Source organism: Solanum tuberosum, unplaced genomic scaffold, assembly GCF_000226075.1.
Source record: "Solanum tuberosum cultivar DM 1-3 516 R44 unplaced genomic scaffold, SolTub_3.0 scf00158, whole genome shotgun sequence".
In the NCBI taxonomy this organism is placed as follows: domain Eukaryota; kingdom Viridiplantae; phylum Streptophyta; class Magnoliopsida; order Solanales; family Solanaceae; genus Solanum; species Solanum tuberosum.
The window spans coordinates 935,512-955,135 of NW_006239083.1; the positions used below are offsets into that span (position 1 = coordinate 935,512).

General features: G+C 36.7%; 2 protein-coding genes across 2 annotated transcripts; one reads left to right on the forward strand and one right to left on the reverse strand.

Moving 5' to 3' along the window:
* Positions 1-226: 226 nt before the first annotated feature.
* On the reverse strand, positions 227-2,237 carry LOC102595906 (transmembrane 9 superfamily member 11-like). The gene has a single exon (XM_006353651.2). It carries the CDS (start codon positions 2,235-2,237, stop codon positions 270-272), a length of 1,968 nt encoding a protein of 655 aa, XP_006353713.1. The 3' UTR covers positions 227-269.
* Positions 2,238-3,115: 878 nt separating this feature from the next.
* Positions 3,116-19,516, forward strand: LOC102579880 (trafficking protein particle complex II-specific subunit 120 homolog). Its single transcript, XM_006353603.2, has 10 exons — positions 3,116-3,643; positions 5,088-5,294; positions 5,412-5,594; positions 6,870-6,979; positions 8,162-8,221; positions 9,438-9,723; positions 11,130-11,422; positions 16,002-16,879; positions 17,844-18,755; positions 19,042-19,516. Exons 1-10 carry the CDS (start codon positions 3,233-3,235, stop codon positions 19,257-19,259), a joined length of 3,558 nt encoding a protein of 1,185 aa, XP_006353665.1. The 5' UTR covers positions 3,116-3,232; the 3' UTR covers positions 19,260-19,516.
* The last annotated feature ends 108 nt before the right edge of the window (positions 19,517-19,624 follow it).

The following is a 19,624-nucleotide window of genomic DNA, read 5'->3' on the forward strand; positions in this document are numbered from 1 at the left end:
TTTTGAGAACTGAGAAGTCATATGTTGTGCCTGCAAATTCCTAGTTCTAGAATTAAACTTACACTATACACACACTCAGAATTTCTCAGTAACTGATCTTATTTCCCTTAAAATGTATGAAACAACATGACAACAAATTTGAAATATTTAGAAAAAAGTACTCTACCATAAAAGCTAGCAATATTTGCAAGTGGTTAACATTAGTCTCCACCTGATTTTCATGTTCTCATCAATAGCATGGAAAATGGAACTCAAACAGGTCACCTTCTTCAATCTATCTTCACGGAAGAGAAGAGACGATGCACAAAGAAAAAAGACGTCAAGAACCCTATAGCACCAGTTGCTAGCATAACAGCAAGCGCCATTAAAAGCGAGTAGCCTAAGTATAGCATAGCCGATACAGGTCCACTGAGGCTCTTGAGATCGAAAACAAGATAGTTCACGGAGTAGAAGAAAATGTAGAGTGCAACTGAGCCAGACGCGAAGAATGATTTCCACCACCATCTCCAATCTTCCATACAAAGATGCATATAAGTCAGGACCAAAGACACTTCAGCACAAACAACCACTAGCAGTATCAATACTACCAACAGAAACCCGAAAACATAGTAAACACGTCCGAGCCATATGCTAGACATGATGAAAAAGAGTTCAATAAACAGAGTTCCAAATGGCAGAGTTCCTGCTCCAATTACCAACACCCAAGTAGGAAATCTGTTTGATGGGATTTCACGAGGAATTTGATTGCTACGACAAGGGTACTCAAGGTGTGGAGCCTTTGTACCGATGAATCCACCTATGAGTGTAAGAGGCATGGAAATGCAAAACCACAACAACAACAGAACAATGTAAGTAGTGAAAGGAATTGCACCAGTGCTATGACTTCCCCATAAGAGGAAATTCAGAACAGTTAGTATAAGAAATGCAATTCCAGGGCCGAAACAAGAAACTCTCCACGAAATTGAAAGCCATCCATTGGTATTACCAGCATTCAGTGTTTTCATTAGCCAAACAGCAACATAGCCAGCAATAATACCTAAGAACATGTAGAACAAAAGCATGCCAGTAATAAGCGTGCCTCGAGAGGCTGGAGACATAAATCCAAGAGCCGCGAATAATATTGTCACGACTGCCATTCCTAAAATACGACATCCATCAGCAACCATCATACTGAGGAGTTCTGCATTCTCCGGAACCCTGAAGACATCACCAACAACTAGTTTCCATCCTGATAACTCCTCATTTATTTGAGCTTGAGCCTCTTTGTCAAGCTCCTCGTAACGAGCTAGATCTCTTCGAATTGTCCTCAAGAAAATAATCAGAACTATCCCTGCTAAGAATGTAATAACCATCATGGAATTAAGAATCGAAAACCAATGAACTTTTGCACCTTCCATCTTCAAATATGCATCCCATCTTGATGGCCACTTAATGTCACTCTCCACAAAATTGACCTCATAACTATATACCAATGGCTTGCCGTCTTGGATCACCCCGGCTACAGTAGCTGGTTCACATTTAATAGGTGCAGTATACTTATCGTATCGTTTTAGATTCTTAAGCAAATCTATATTATGCTGAAAACTACAGGGGACAACTTCAAATCCAACAACCATGTAAGCCGGTGTGTCTATAACAGACTTATCATCCGTTGTAATTAACTCAACTCCATCTCCAGCCCCAATCACACCAGGCATAGTATTAGTCTTCTCATATTTATGAACCAACACAGTAAATTTCAAATGGTTGAACACATAATACACATCCTTAACCTTAATACCAACCGGATAACCCGTCCACCTAAGAAAGAATCCATCTTTGTTCATATACCGAATAGCAGGAAGATTATCAAGATTCAGATTAACTTGATACATCTCATCGATCCGTTCTTTCAAAACTTTGGATTCATCAGCTGATAATGCATTTGTTTGACACAAAAACAACTCACTTTCGTTTACGTGCATTTTAAATCTATAAGGAGAGTTCTCAATTCTATCTCCCATAAGAAGCTCACCTAAGTTTTCAGCACTGTCTTTGACACCTTCTAAAGGTTTACAAAAAGGTAAACTGTAATATCCATAAGGTAATTCTGTATCAATTGAGGTCAAGGAATTTACTTTGACAGATAATTGATCACCTACATAATATTTGTGTGGGAAACTACCAGGTAGATAAAATCCACTAGCAAATTCAAGAAAAAAGGTACACAACAATAGACACTTCTTTAATTTATCCATCGATCGCCAAGTTTCGGATAAATTCTTAGAGATCTGAAAGATGAAAATGATTTAATTGAACCAAAAAGAAAACAGAAGATCTTGAAGAAATTTTTTCTTTTTTGATTGAAAACAATGCATGAAAGCATAAAATATGTTAGATTCAATATACATGCATGGCACAAGTGGATTTGGTCTATTTTGTTAGTGAATGATGAGAGAAAGGTGGGAATTTGTAACTAACTATTTATATGTCTGTGTTGTATGTTGGATTTGGGTCTATTTAGAGTTATGTCTTTTCATCATATGCTAAATCTTATATATTCGAGGATTGTTTTTTTATTTATATTGACTATGACGATCGGGCTAATCTGCACTCGCCTTTACTAATTTCATAGTGTATATTTGTTATTTCCCACTAACTAAGTATTGAGAATTTTACTACCAAACTTGTGCATGGTAAAAGAGATGAGATCATAATTTTTTTTTATCTTCGTTAAAATTTAAATCTAAATTTTTTCTCTAACTTTATTAACCATCAAACACACCTTTGGATGCATATACTACCAAAAAAAATGTTTTACAAGTTGAAAAAAAATTGTTTTGATTGTATAGAAACACTACTTAATTAGTTGATTAGAATATTGTTCAAAGTTATTTTATTTATTTTTCAATTTTTTTGATATTCAAGTAAATTGAAGTTTAAATAATATTTTAAAATATTCAGTTTGATACAAGAGAAATATATAATCCTGGTGATTCAATTTGTTTATGTGATTTTAATTTGACACGAGATTTAAAAAATAAAGATAAACTTTTGAAATGTTAAAATTTAAAAAATCAATTAATTTGGTCTATTTCAATTTTAAAAAAAAGTCACAAAAAGAATTAAACCAATTTTGGGATTAAACCAATACTCCGTCCTATGCTTAACATCTGATCTAAAACCGCTTCGCCGGAGCTGCCAATCTCCACTTTCCACCTTCTCCGGCGATCATTTCCCGGCAGAGTTCGAAATGGAACCCGACGTGAGCATCGAAACAAGCTGTATGATCCGAGTAGCAGTTCTACCAATCGGATCTATAGCAATCCCTTTATTCCGCGACTACACTTCTATGCTAGTTCGTCACTACACAGTATCATTGTCTTCCATCAGTTCATTCTACACAGAACATCAAAAATCTCCTTTCGCTCATCAACCTTGGGATTCCGGTAGCCTCCGGTTCAAATACATGGTCGGTGGTTCACCGGCTAGTCCTTGGGAAGATTTCCAATCCAATCGGAAAATTTTTGCCGTTATAGGCATTTGTCACTGTCCTTCTTCCCCTGATCTGCATTCTGTCATGGATCAGTTTGTGACCGCATGCAAGAGTTACTCGTCTTCAGTTGTTCGGCGTTGCTTCGCATTTTGCCCCGGTGACTCTCAGGTTCTAGTTCTGTTTGTCTTCTTCGATTGTTGGAACTGTTTGATACTATTTGATACATGTAGCTGAGTAGGATCTAGCATATAAGCAGCTTATACCAACATAAATTAAACTTGGATATATCTATATGTATCTAGAATAATTTGAAGAAAAGACTGTCTGGGAAAGATTTAATATTTGTAACGATAGGAACTGAATGCCTGTGCTATTTTTTTTAAAATTTGTTATAAGGATGAAATCCACTTGTAGAATTAAGGTTTTGGGGATATTGAATTTAGAATTGTCACATCTGCTTTAGGACTTGGAGGATCATAAACTAGCAAGGAATTTGCTCCAATTTTGCAGCAAATCATAGATACTTTATTGTTTTCACTTCTTTCTCAGTCAATTAATCAACTATGCCTCAAGTCTAAATCAATTGTGGTCAGGTATATGATTTTTTTATATCCATTCAGTTGTTTGACACTGCTTTGTATTTTTCCTGGCTGTTCTTAGGTTGAATTTTGTTTGTGTTCTTTGTTGTATAATTGATGGTTGGAAATGTTCTATTGCTGGTAGAGATTGGACTTGAATAGAGGAAATGGATATGGTCATTCAAAAAAAAAAAGTCATACAGAGATTCATGTAACAACTCCAACTTAGTTGAATCCAACTTATTTGGGATTGAGACATAGCTGATTAATTGATTACTAGATATTGGACATGTGAATTTCTGCAATATATATAAAATTGACTTGCAGAAAATTTGATCGAATTGAAAGTAATGAAATATGCTTTAGGGCTTTGAGGATCATAAGCTAGCAAACCATCTACTCCTTTGTGGAGAAACTACAGATACTTCAGTCTTGTCCTCTTTGTACCCAAAAAGAGAAAAAGAAAAAAGAAACAGAAGTTATGTCAGTGCATACAATATGACTAGACTCTATTGTTTTATAAATCAATGAATCTTTCAGTTGCTCCACTGTTCCAAACTAATTGGGGTAAGCGATCCGATATGTACACTGTATGTACTTGTAACTCTATTCAGGCCTATTTTATTTGGATACACAGTAATATGTTTTCAAAGATAATTTAAGGATTATTGGAAATCAAATGTTCTCTAAGTCTCACTCTTACCCATACTCTCAACACACACTCACTAACAAACTGAAAAGATTCTTGGCGGATATGAATAGATAAGTATATATATGTGTGTCTGTGTGTTTGTGCGAGCACTCTTTTAAAGGATAGGCTTTTGAAAGCTCATATAACTTAATTTTTCATTATTTTCTTTTTGAATAATTAAATGCAGTGCTTCAGATACTTCTCAGGATGCATTCTTGAATGGATAATCAGTTTGCGTACTGTTAAGTTTGTGATCAAAAGCTCCTGACTGTCGGAGTGTCCTTGTTTTCAAGTTTGTTCTTTTCATGCATGACATGCCTAAAATGCATTTTTTATTGTGCAGCTAGAGGATGAAAGCTTCAAAGGGAGCAACTTAATTTTGTTTCCCCCAGCTGATCGTCAAACTCAAGAATTCCACTTGCAAACTATGATGCAAGATATTGCTGCCTCGTTGTTGATGAAATTTGAGAAATCAGTTCTTCAAGCAGAGTCTGGTGGAACTATTCTCAAGACACCTTTAGATTCCCAAGCGAGTCTTAGCTCAGAGGAGGTTCATATTTTAGGTGTTTTAAGGATTTATTTCTATAGTTATCTTGTTTAGTTTCTTGGTAGGATTTCATTACCATTTAAATTATTAACTTCTTGATTGCATTGGAGAACCTTATAGGTCATCAAGGCTAAAAAACGAAGATTGGGGCGTGCACAAAAAACTATCGGGGATTACTGTCTGTTGGCAGGGTCACCTGTTGATGCTAATGCCCATTATACAACTTCATTGGAGCTTGCTAGATTGACTGGAGACTTCTTTTGGTATGCTGGGGCAATGGAAGGCAGTGTTTGTGCACTGTTGGTGAGTATGAACATACTCTCAGTGATGTCAGTGCATCTTATTAGAAATTTAGTTCATAATCCACGAGAAGTCATTGCTTGACAAACATCTAATATAATCTGACACCTTAGACTACATTTTGGAGTTGGAAACCATATTTGACACCTACACACCCACACATATACTTCTTGATTTATTTTATCCACACGTGTTTGTCTACCAATGGGGAATGCTGTTTATCAGCTAAACATCTTCCAGAGCAAATCCCCAATTTTCTGTTCGTTCTTGTTCCTTTTTCCTTCTTCTTGGGGTGAGAAGAGGGAAATTTTTTCTGGTATGGGGTGTAATTTATTAAATCAACGTATTCTCCAGTTTTGCTCGGTATTTTAAAATTCTGTTACCTGTTTGAGCCTGCATTCATGTAAGAACATGCATCTTTGTTTTCAAGGGGTTAAAAAAGAAAGGTATCACATCTGTCTTGTACTTTTTGTGTTATGGACCCTCTCAATCTTTCATAGTATTACAGTTTGCATGTAATGATCACAGTGCCTTTTTATCTACAGAGATGATACCAATGATACTGTCTAAGAAAGGGACAGAAATTTCTTGTATGAATTTGAGAGGACACCATTAAGAGGGGGATTATTCTGTATATTCAAACCATGTTTTAGTCCTCACATCAAATTTAATTCTATAGTCAATCAGGTGTTGTAATTGAAATGACAACAATCAGTTAGGTTTATTGATATTGTTGGCTGGATATAGCTCCTGATAAGTATTGCAAACATACATCTGTTTGCAACTGAAGGCATTTCAGTGTGTTCATGGATGAATATTAACCATATGTGTTTGTTTTAATTTGGATGTTTTGGGGTGGTGGAGCACATCTTTCAAATGAGACTAGAAAACATGGTTGCTAAGGTCCTGAGGAAGGATGAGGGAACCTTGAGACTAGTAAAGGTATGGGATGCTCAAATTGTTCCAAGGTTTATGTGTTCTAACCTGTTCTGTGTTTCCTGTTGACAATCTATGGATGCCTCTATTACCTTTGATACAAACTAAAGTGGCAGGCACATAAAACTTGAATTAGAAGGAATGCTAACTTTTTGTGAAAAATGATGCAATATTGCAGATGTCAAAACCACGAAGTAGTAATACTTATTAAAGAGTTGAGTGCATTGTATATTATGTTGCCATTTTGGCTCTTTCTTCTCAAGAGCTTATTCATTCTTAAAGTCACAAGTTCTTAGTTTTATCTCCTTACTTGAATCTCATGGTTACTATTTTGATGATTAGATAGATCAAATGGGTCAGAGGGATCAAGTTCTAGATTATGAGATCAAAGACCGTTACAATAGTGTCATTTCGCATTACAGAAAGTCATTTATCCAAGACAATGCTCAAAGGTATATGTCTGTCTTTTAATCTTTCTATAGATGTAGTTACAACTTACATAAGCACCTTTATCATGGTTTTTTTCTTATAATGATTGGGTATATAATTTGTATTTGCCATCCCTTTCTTTCTGATTCGCGCACAAGAGTTTGAGAGGGAAAACACTATCTTCTTTTTTCCGATGAAGTAAGTGATATCATTAAAAATGCATCAAGAAGATGCAGTAGTTACAAGATATGACATTGAAGCTATCTGGCACTTTTACAAAAACTGTCTATGACAGAGTGAGGGAACTAATGAAGTCTAATAGTTGATCTGAACTATTAACTGGGAACAAACTGGACCAGTGATGTAACCCCAGGGAGAATAAAAATGAACTTCAAATTATATTTCCATCTTAATTTTAGTGTCACAGGATTCCTTGATAATGGATATGTTGTAATCATTATGTTAGGAACCTGCAAGTCCTATGAGAGTAAAGTAAAAGGACTAAGTTGCTTATTTTGGTGGTGCAGCTATTCAGAAGTTCTTAATTTTAGTTTTGTTCGTAAAATGACTCAGTTCCCAAACCCTATTTTTGGTAGTTTAGCAGATCACAGAACAATTTAGTCCCTGTTCAGGAAGTCTAGAACTCCATGATGCATGGCAAGTTACTGTGAAATCTATCATAATTTGCATGTTGAACAACTTTGACAGATCGGTAGATGAACTAATAGTTGGAGGCTGACTCAGATAAACTTTTATGACTGAATGTGTGAGGAAAACTATGTTGTGTGGGCCAAATTACAAGAACTGTCCAGAGGTTGTGAGGGATTGCCACCTTTCTATATTGAAGAAAAGCTTGAATTGCAAGCTTTTTTGTCAAAAACAAACAAACAAAACAGTTAGCATGACATAACACTAGTGATATGGATCTTTATCTTATGACCAAACTGTTTAACCATTAAAATTGTTCATATATAACAAAGAGCCATTGCTATGCCTTTTCTCCGTATGGCTCAGTTGTGGACTGTTGATTGAGATAATCCTCATTTTAGTAGGGGTTCAAAATGGATTTATTCTTCTTATCTTCTTTGTGGTATAAACTAGATGATTTCCCTTTTCAACTAGCGATAGGTCTATATTGCTTAATCTAAATTTCTGATTATTTTCTTATTCAGCATATATAACTGTTAATATTGTTTTTGGTGCAGAGTTTCTCCTCTAAGTTTTGAGCTCGAGGCTACTCTCAAATTAGCACGATACCTCTGCAGGTACTCTTAATAAAGATCAAATATAATTCTGGAATGATCTTCGTAACCAGTTTAGTTATGTTCTTTTCTTGATAAAAACCAGTTTAATAATGACTTGCAGCTATATTCTCAAAAAATAATGACTTGCAGCTACACTGTAAACTTGCTGTGTTCTCTCTGTTCTTTCCTTTTGACATACTTATATGTTAATTGAGATCCTTTTGGGGAAGATATGTTAGTTGAGGTTTAACTTCTGAATGATGCCCAATTTATAAATTGTGAGATATGACACAAACTTGAAATTACCACACAAAAAAGAGCATGTTCGTATTTGAATAATCATAAGTAGCTCTTTTTGAGCATTAGTACTTGTCATAGAAAATCTGAAATTGCTTTGATATCAGTCAACTCGACTCAGGCCAAAATACTGTAACTGGGGTCACTTGCTAGCTTTAATGCGGTTCTTATCATTAGTTCACCTGGACTTTGCACTGTATATATTTGTTCATGAGCCGAATAATTTGGTGGGATTTAATTAAGTATAGAGGTATGATGCTGTGCTTATGATTTACTGGCTACAGACTACGACCACAGCCCTCCAATAACTAGGTGGAGTGGGGTGAAGAGGAGAAGGTTTGATGGAGAGTGAAAAAGAAGTGAACTAAGAAATTTCTATATTCCAATTTTTTTTTTAAATGTTAAAAATATTAAACTAACAAATTTCCACATTTAGCAAACAGCAGATTTTGTTTCCCTCCAACTTGCTTCTGTTTGTGATTAATCTAGGTTACTCATTAAGTCTAAGCTACAGAAATATGTTCCTCAACAGTTATGGACTTCAGTTTTTGTAGAAAATGAGAAACAATAAAACTGATGATGTATCTGAATTCAAATCAAATTGCCTTTACAAAAAAAGTTCAAATCAATGGTAAAAACAAAAAATAAAATAAATATTAGTACCTAAATCTGCAACATACAAGTAGCTTCATCTCTTCAGACTAAAATAATGCCTTCTGTATATCTTTTGCTTATCTGCTGTAGTTCATCAAAGAGAAGCCAATGATACCTCGCTTTTTCAAAATGCATCTTGTTTCCAGATCACTTCAAACTTTTTGGAGAAATCTGGAAGATCGTGATGTAATATTACTTAGAAGAAGAGCTACTTCTGTCATCTAGATCTTCTTGAGCAGTTTTTGACTTTTACTTTCTTTGTTTTTTGTTCTTGTTGGTTTGGCAGGAAGGAGTTGGCCAAGGAAGTGGTTGGTTTGTTGACTACGGCTGCTGATGGAGCAAAATCTTTGATTGATGCTAGTGACAGATTGATATTATTCATTGAAATAGCTCGCCTCTTTGGGACTCTTGGTTATCACCGAAAGGCTGCTTTTTTCTCAAGGCAGGTGGCTCAGCTATACTTGCAACAAGAAAATCGGTTGGCTGCTATCAGTTCAATGCAAGTACTGGCAATGACCACACAAGCTTATCGTGTTCAAAGTAGAGCCTCTACTGACCATGCTCTTTATCAGGTGACTCAAAAATTCATATTGTTTTTCATGATGCAACAAACAGATTACATGCAGGGCTTCACTTTGAGTTGCACCCTACAGTCCTGCTCCTTCTGGTTCTTAGGGGGGAAGGACACAAACACGTTGTACTGGCTTTTAAAGAAGCAAAAATCTTTCTACAGTATGGGTTGAGAACTGTTTTTGTTCACATACTTGATCCGATATAATTGGTTGTACAAAGTCTTCATAACTTTTCCAATTAACTGTCTTCTCAGGCTTATGAAACATGCATTTCAAATAATGAATACGTTCTTTGGGCGTGTCAATTGAAGACTGAATATAGATCTGTCACCACCTGCAGTTCCATAATAATTTTGGCGAATGACTCAGAAAACAACTACTCCCTCCATCCCAATTTATGTAATACCCCTTTCCTTTTTAGTCTGTCCCCAAAAAAATGTCATCTTACTATAATTATTAGAAATTTCACTTTAAAATTCTCCATGATTTACAACCACACAAATATCTAAGGATTGTTTTAGACCACAAGTTAAAAAAGTCTTCCTTTTTTTCTTAAACACTGTGCAGCGCCACATAAAATGGGACGGAGGGAGTAATTTATTTTATTCATCAGTAGGAGGTTTCCATGTGAATACAAAGAAAAATCAATGGGAAGTCATTGAATATATGGCAAAAAGGATATAATGTTTTGATTTACTAGCATTGTGTTATGTTGCACCAAAGTATATGGGTAGTGAGAAACTGGACATTCACAGAAATTCTCTTAAAATTGTTTATCGACGGGTTTTGGTTTGTAGTGTTGCTGACGTGATCCTTGAGAGAAAATGTAGTGTCACAGCTATCTACTTGATGGATTAATATTTCCTCAAACATTTAAAATTTCAAATGCCCAAGCATTCAGGATAGAGTGCATAATTTTGTATTTACAAGGAGGGGCACTTAAATTTTGTCTACTGGAATTGGTGTACCTCCTATGGCATGTAGCATGACTTGGATCCATAACACAATGGAGATTTGATACTGTCATAAAAACTTCTTGAAAATGCATATCAAGATAGGAAGATGCAGTTTCCAAAGGAATTCATGTGGCTTGCTGTGGGAATCTGCAGTTCAGTGCTTCAATTTTGGAGATATTAGACTAGATTGAACTATCATTATCAGTTATGGTATGATTTATAGTGAAAGCTAGAGTCTGTATGCGGATTCATCTTGGCTGTCAGTCATATACATCGGATCAATGGCTTTTTTAGCAGATCTTGTCTGTGCACATTTTAGATTATTTTGGAGTCAAAATACATGCTAAGTGAATGTGTCATGAGCGTCTTTATCATAGTTTCTTTTAACTCACCCTGGTGTCAATAAAAGAGTTAACATTTATTTTCTGTCTCTCTTCATTATATATGAAGGAAAGTGGACAAAATCATGCTGATGGTGGAAAAGCGCATCACAATTGGATAGTATCACTATTTGAATCTCAATGGAGTAGCATTCAAATGGTTGTTCTGAGGGAAATACTTCTATCAGCTGTTCGTGGTGGAGATCCTCTTACTGCATGGAGTGCAGCAGCACGTCTTCTTAGGTCCTATTATCCTCTTATTACACCTGCTGGGCAAAATGGTCTTGCAAGTGCACTTTCAAATGCATCTGAGAGACTTCCCTCAGGAACTCGCTGTGCTGATCCTGCATTGCCTTTTATAAGGTATTGCCTGTAAAGTATAGCAAAGCTTCTTATGTGATGGAGATTCTTATATTTTCTGTTATAGAGTAGTCTGTCTCTTCATGATTAAGCAAAAATTTCAGCTCAGCTGTTTTTTTCATCTTGTCTCAAAGCTGGTAAATTCCCCTCATTTCTAGAGGCAGGGGTACAGGAAGCTGGTGTCTTATTCTTTGGCACACACTAGCCAGTTGTTACATTGAACTGTATGGTTCCAAATACCCAAGCATCAAAGTAGCAAATAGATTGTTTTGTACACGGAAACCATGTAAATCACCTTGTTCTGCACTTTGTATTTTTTAGATGTTAGATGGCACATTGCCCTATGCCAGATGGGGAAGCTTGGGGTCCTTGTACTATATGTCATTGCTGGTGTCTAATTTTCACAAAATTCTGCTTTTTCCTGTGTTTGATGTAATATGACGTGCAAAAAGAGAAGTTCGTTTTCTTTTAAGTCATGTCACTAAATTGCCAAAGAAGGTTTTTGATTCATTTGTTTATTTGGTGTCAAGAAAATGTTCCCTTTTGTATAGATAGCTGGATTGATACTTGTGTATGATTAATGCTATACCTTCTGTAAAGACGATATCGTTTCAGTGTGACATGAATTAAAATGATTTGAATTGTCAGAAGAAATTGTTTCACTGGCTTGTGTATGTGCTAGACCATTAGCAGTTGATGAAAGATTTAAGTTGTACGCCAGTGATGGACTCATCCTGTGCCCATGTCGAGTAAGGGTAAGTTTGAAAAGCAGACTATCAGGACAGATCAGCTAACCTAATGATCTGTAGCAGCTATTTCCCTCTCCTGGTGGCTATAAGTGGAGACGAGAAACTGAGATGAGATGTATCAATAGAAAATAGGAGCTGAAATATCATCTGAGTTGTGATTCTAGCTTTTATCTTGGTAATGTCAGACTTATGTTTGTCATTTGTGGCCTTTCTGTTATCTCTGATGAAGAAAAGGATGAAACAAATGGTATTTCTATAAAGGATATCTTTTAATAGTCTACATGGATCTTTTGATATTGTTTGCTTTCCTCGATTCCTATTTTGGTTTTTTGTTTGTGGGTTGCTTATGTTGCCTCTCAACTAGATGCTTAGGGTGTGTTCGGTATGATGGAAAATGTTTTCTTGGAAAAGATGTGGGTTTATTACTTATTTTCTTGTGTTCAGTATGCAAGCAAAAAATAATATCCTAAATGGAGTATGATGATGAAGTGGCTTTGGAGATACAACTTGGAAAACGCAGGGCTCTGGAAAGAGGTCATCATAGCTAAGCATGGAAGGCTGAATCAATGGTGCTCAAATATTACTACACTTCCTTACGGAGTGGGACTGTGGAAGAGTATTAGGATGTTGTGGGATACATTTGATCTGAACGCTTACTTTGAATTGGGCAATGGTGTACTCCTAAAATTTTGGACAGACAAATGGCTTGGAAATACCACTCTTCATGAGGATTTCCCAGATCTGTTTAGAATTGCTCAAGATCCCAATTCTATTATTTCTGCTAATAGAGAAGGGATCAATTGGGATCTAAGATTTAGAAGAAATATGCACGATTGGGAAGTGAATGATCTGGTAGACCTTTTTGCTAGACTACAACATTGTCACATTAATCTCCAGGCAGCTGATAAGCTCAAATGGGGACACCAGAAAGGAGTTTATACAGTCAAGGAAGGGTATCAACAGTTGTGCTCTAGAAACCCCGTGATAGCTAACTGGCCCTGGAAACTCATTTGGAGGACCAAGCTACCACCTAAGGTAGTTTTTTTTACCTGGATAGCTCTATATGAGGCATGTCTCACCCAAGACAACATAAAGAAAAGAAAAATCCAATTCCCAAACAGATGCTATATGTGCAAAAAAGAGGCTGAAACCCCTAGACACCTTCTTCTTCATTGTGAGGTGGCCTCAGAATTATGGAGCATGTTTTTTGGTCTCTCTGGCATCAATTGGACCACACCCCTCACTGTTAAGGATGCATATGAGAGTTGGAGTCTATGGAAAGTTGACAAAGCCATCAAGAAGATCTGGATTATGATACCTGCTTGTATTTTTTGGTGTATTTGGTTAGAGAGGAACAAGAGATGTTTTGATGGAGAGTCAACTGCTTTAGGCATTTTGAAGACTAGGTGCACTGAAAATTTGTTTAGTTGGACCAACTTGTATCATGCTGTTAATGCAGAACAACTTCAGGATTTTACTAACTCATTAGCTCAGCTTATATTGTGCTGTTAAGGATGCATATGAGAATTGGAGTCTATGGAAAGTTGACAAAGCCATCAAGAAGATCTGGATTATGATACCTGCTTGTATTTTTTGGTGTATTTGGTTAGAGAGGAACAAGAGATGTTTTGATGGAGAGTCAACTGCTTTAGGCATTTTGAAGACTAGGTGCACTGAAAATTTGTTTAGTTGGACCAACTTGTATCATGCTGTTAATGCAGAACAACTTCAGGATTTTACTAACTCATTAGCTCAGCTTATATTGTGCTGTTAAGGATGCATATGAGAATTGGAGTCTATGGAAAGTTGACAAAGCCATCAAGAAGATCTGGATTATGATACCTGCTTGTATTTTTTGGTGTATTTGGTTAGAGAGGAACAAGAGATGTTTTGATGGAGAGTCAACTGCTTTAGGCATTTTGAAGACTAGGTGCACTGAAAATTTGTTTAGTTGGACCAACTTGTATCATGCTGTTAATGCAGAACAACTTCAGGATTTTACTAACTCATTAGCTCAGCTTATATTGTGCTGTTAAGGATGCATATGAGAATTGGAGTCTATGGAAAGTTGACAAAGCCATCAAGAAGATCTGGATTATGATACCTGCTTGTATTTTTTGGTGTATTTGGTTAGAGAGGAACAAGAGATGTTTTGATGGAGAGTCAACTGCTTTAGGCATTTTGAAGACTAGGTGCACTGAAAATTTGTTTAGTTGGACCAACTTGTATCATGCTGTTAATGCAGAACAACTTCAGGATTTTACTAACTCATTAGCTCAGCTTATATTGTGCTGTTAAGGATGCATATGAGAATTGGAGTCTATGGAAAGTTGACAAAGTCATCAAGAAGATCTGGATTATGATACCTGCTTGTATTTTTTGGTGTATTTGGTTAGAGAGGAACAAGAGATGTTTTGATGGAGAGTCAACTGCTTTAGGCATTTTGAAGACTAGGTGCACTGAAAATTTGTTTAGTTGGACCAACTTGTATCATGCTGTTAATGCAGAACAACTTCAGGATTTTACTAACTCATTAGCTCAGCTTATATTGTGCTGTTAAGGATGCATATGAGAATTGGAGTCTATGGAAAGTTGACAAAGTCATCAAGAAGATCTGGATTATGATACCTGCTTGTATTTTTTGGTGTATTTGGTTAGAGAGGAACAAGAGATGTTATCCTAAAAGCATTTGTATAGAATCTAGACATATACTATAGGAGGTGAAGGTGGAAGGTAGGGGGTGGGGGTGGGGGTGAAGATGAGGTGTGTTGGAAGGTGAGGAGGACACTATCAATGTGAAATGTCACTTGTGTAACTTGTTTTCCATACTTCCATTAGGGAAGTCATTTTCCTCATTTTAAAGGAACTTATTTTCCTAGAGAAAATGTTCTCCAAAAATTTTGACCTACCAAACATGAGAAAATCAGAATATTTTCTGGAAAATATTTTCCTCCCTACAGAACACACCGTAGAAGTGTTTGGTTCTCCTCTTGCAGTGTTATATCATCTTTTATTGTGTATGAGACGAGCAAAGGAGGAATAGGTAGAGTAAATGAACTGAGCTTACCAATTCAGAAAAATGTACTGATATGGTAGTTGTCTTTCTTGCTTCATTCTTTTCAGTTTCTAATCCAAGCATCCATGTATATGTAAATTTAGAGTGAGATGTTCTATGTTGAATCAGAAGTATGTTGGCGATGCTGGTATTTCTTCAGGGTTTTTTGTATTAGACACTGCTAACTAGATCTTGCTTGAAAGATACTCAAATTGCCTTTGTAAAGGCTGGTGTAACTTCAGCGTTTATTGTATTGCACATTACTAACTAGATCAGGCTTGAAAGATGCTCAAATTACCTGTTTTTAGTCCAATACATGTAATGACCATATCTTCAGCATATAATTAGGAGTTTACCAATAAGCTCATAAAAATTAGAACAATTCTAATTCCGTCAGGTATAGCCTTTTTTTATCATAAAAACTATTCTTTTGATGTATTCCTGTAGCTAACATACTATTATTAATGGTGGTAAACTTGCAAAGGATTATTTGGAACTTTTTTCACTAGTCTCCCCAGAAAGCAGTAAATTTAATCTGATTCAATCTATATAGTTCCCTCAGATTTTACAATTATTAGTTTTGCTGTTTCAGAATGATCTTTCTGCATACTGATACTCTAAATTTTATGGTGTCTGCAGTTGCTGGTTTATTTCTTTCTTCAGACTGATGCTGTTCTGTGTTTTATGGTGTCTGCAATTGCTGACCTTATCATCAGAGTTTTTTTTTTCTTTTTTCACTAAAGCCTAATTTTCCTTTCCTCAATACATATGCTCCCAGGTTGCATTCTTTTCCACTTCATTCCTCCCAACAGGACATAGTAAAACGTAATCATGGGAGAGATGATTGGTGGGCAGGGTCTGCTCCTTCAGGACCTTTTATTTACACACCTTTCAGCAAAGGGGAGCCAAGTCAAAGCAGTAAGCAGGAGCTGATTTGGGTTGTGGGTGAAGCAGTACAAGTGTTCGTTGAGTTGGCAAATCCTTGTGGTTTTGATTTGAAGGTGGATAGTATATATCTATCTGTTCATTCTGGAAATTTTGATGCTTTTCCCATCAGTGTTAGTCTGCCTCCTAATTCCTCCAAAGTGATTGCATTATCTGGAATTCCTACTGAAGTAGGTTCATTAAAAATTCCAGGATGCATTGTTCATTGCTTTGGTGTTATCACTGAACATTATTTTAAAGATGTGGATAATCTTCTAGTGGGAGCATCTCAAGGACTTGTGCTGTCTGACCCTTTCCGCTGTTGTGGGTCACCAAAGTTGAAAAATGTTACGGTTCCAAATATTTCTGTGGTCCCCCCGCTGCCATTGCTTATATCACGTGTTGTGGGTAGTGATGGTGCTATAATTTTATATGAAGGAGAGATTCGTGAAGTACAGATAAGTGTGGCCAATGCAGGTACAGTTCCAATAGAGCAAGCCCACATCTCATTATCTGGGAAAAATCAAGATTCAATCCAGTTAATTGTTTATGAAACCTTGAAGTCTTCCCTTCCTTTGAAGCCCGGTGCTGAAGTGAGAATACCTGTCACTTTAAAGGCTTGGCAGCTCGGATTTTTGGATCCAGATGCTGCTCCTGGTAAGAACATATCTGGAAGCACCGGGAGGCAAGTCAAGGATGGATGCAGTCCTGTGCTGCTGATCCACTATGCGGGTGAGCATTCAAATACTGATTGTTGCAGGTTATGTGATAGACTAGGAAAATGAAGCACTGTGAACTTGGGATGCTGCATCCTGGTTCTACGATTTGACATATATCAGTGCAACATGCCGGGAAAGTCCCTGCTCTCTAGGAGCCCCTCTTGTTTGTGTTGCTTTCCCATCAATTTTGAGGGGTCCTGTTTTTTCTTTGTTTCCATATGACTCAGAATGTACACAATGCATGTGGATTTGGATATGGATGTTGATATAACTATTCTTTTTAATTTTTCTTGCATAGCCACTTGTTTTTGCAATCTGGAAGGGTCAGTCAGGCTGGTGGTGAGCTTCAGCACCAACATGAGAATCATATTTGTTTAGGATGAAAATTGAGAGATAAATGTTAGGGATCAAATCAAATATTGGCCATGAAATTGGGAACAAAGATAGAAATTACGCTGTGGGTATACATGGAATATTTTTGCACAATACTAGGAGACAACGTAAAATGATGGAAGTGTAGGATGTCAATTAGTTGGTCACTAATCATGACATGATTACGTGCAGAAGAATTTTAGTTAGAGAACATTGTGCAGCATGGGATGAGATTTTATTTGTTTTGACTTTTCGTTTTGTTTTTGAAATGTATTAGCCTCATGCTTTAGTGAGACATTTGAGGTTCATGATTTAGACTGTTGTTTACCTGCCAATTTTTTTTTTTATGATTTATTACTATTTGGATTCTCTAACTGGTTATCAGTAACAGCCTCTCTACCTCATAGGTAGGGGTAAGGCTGCATACTCACCACACTCCCCAGACCCCACTCGTTGGATTTCATGAACATCTAATTGTATTACCTAATGATTTGCTACTCTTGTTGTCCATTAACTCATCCTGGATATTTAGATTCACTAACTGGTGTTTGGGGCTGGGTAGCATAGAATTTCTTCTATATTGACTGATCTACTTCTCTTATCAGGTCCACTTACTTATGCTGGAGGAGATGCATCAACAAATGGATCTATTCCTCCTGGTAGGCGCTTGGTCGTTCCCCTTAATATATGTGTTTCACAGGGGTTATCTCTTATGAAGGCCCGTTTGTTATCAATGGAGATCCCTGCTCATGTTGGTGAGGATCATTCAAAAGTTCAAGTGGAAACCAGTTCTGCTGAAGGATCCCCTCGTACTGATAGGTTCATGAAAATTGATCCTTACAGAGGAAGTTGGGGCCTGCGTTTCCTCGAGCTTGAGTTATCCAATCCGACTGATGTTGTCTTTGAGATTGGTGTGTCTGTCAATATGGAGGATTCGAACACTGAGGAGAATCCTGAGTATGATTATCCTAAAACTAGGATTGACAGAGATTACACTGCCAGGGTGCTAATACCATTAGAACATTTTAAGTTGCCGGTTCTTGATGGTACTTTCCTGGTTAAGGAGTCTCAAATGAATGGGACCGCTACTAGAAAATCAAGCTTCTCTGAGAAAAGTAGCAAAGCTGAACTTAATGCTTCCATCAAAAATTTAATTTCTAAAATCAAAGTCAGGTGGCAATCTGGCCGAAACAATTCAGGAGAACTAAACATAAAAGACGCAATACAGGCTGCGCTTCAATCATCCATGATGGATGTATTACTACCTGATCCATTGACCTTTGGGTTTAGGTGTGGCAATAATACTTCGCAAGATTTTGCTGACCTTAATTTGGATGAAGGATCTAATATTCAGGGTGCACGTAAAGGTTCAGTAAGAGCTCATGACATGACACCAGTAGAAGTGCTGGTTCGCAATAATACCAAGGAAATGATTAGAGTCAGTCTTAGCATCACATGCAGAGATATAGCTGGGGAGAACTGCGTCAAGGGTGATAAAGCGACAGTGCTATGGGCAGGTACTAGTCTAAAACGTTACTCGTTTCCATCTCCATTTTCTTGTTAAAATACCTCTGTAATTTTGTATCTGCATGTGTATCATTTAAACATTTGCTTTTAGAATAATATTTTTTGCTTATGTACCGAACACGAAAAAATAAGCCAGAAACCCACTTATTTTCGTAGAAAACATTTCCCTTCGTACCAAACACATCCTAAGAGAGCAACTATACGCATGATGTGTAATTGAAGACCAAACTTACTCTTGATCTGATATGTGTATTGACCTTTCTTGATCTTTTTTAGGTGTTCTGAATGGTGTCACCATGGAGGTACCTCCATTGAAGGAATATAGACATTCGTTCTCCTTGTATTTCCTGGTTCCAGGTGAGTACACACTATTAGCTGCTGCTGTGATTGATGATGCTAATGAAATGCTCCGAGCCAGAGCAAGAGCTACTTCATGTGAGTCCATATTTTGTCGTGGGCCACCGTTCCATATCCGAGTGAATGGGACTATGTGATGTCCTTATTGAAGTGTCCATAGTTTACTAAACCAGGTGAAACTTTCCAGCCTCAACTATTTGTAGAACTTGTTATTTGCACTTGGTATTTCTTGTAATTCCTCCTTATATAGAGTTCCAATTTGTTTAAGAGAGAACTGTATCACTCAGTTTCCAATTGATATACAATAGGATTCTTACGGTGATTTGTAAAGCTGTACTGTTCAATGAAGAGCTGGACATTTATTCCTGCAATTTACAGCTTTATGATTTTGTTGCCTGTGGCTGTGACTGAGTTGCTTTAGCCTTCAAGTGGATGTTTCTATGATGAACTGTGTGGACTAGTTGTTTATTTTGTCCTTGTGGAATCGGGCACTAAAGAGTCT

Excerpts from the sequence above, each read along its gene's own strand:
- LOC102595906 (XM_006353651.2), bottom strand. The coding sequence starts at position 2,237 with ATGGATAAATTAAAGAAGTGTCTATTGTTGTGTACCTTTTTTCTTGAA.
- LOC102579880 (XM_006353603.2), top strand. The coding sequence starts at position 3,233 with ATGGAACCCGACGTGAGCATCGAAACAAGCTGTATGATCCGAGTAGCA. Across the intron at positions 8,222-9,437 it reads TTAGCACGATACCTCTGCAG|GAAGGAGTTGGCCAAGGAAG; the intron begins GTACTCTTAATA and ends TTGGTTTGGCAG. Across the intron at positions 18,756-19,041 it reads AGCGACAGTGCTATGGGCAG|GTGTTCTGAATGGTGTCACC; the intron begins GTACTAGTCTAA and ends GATCTTTTTTAG.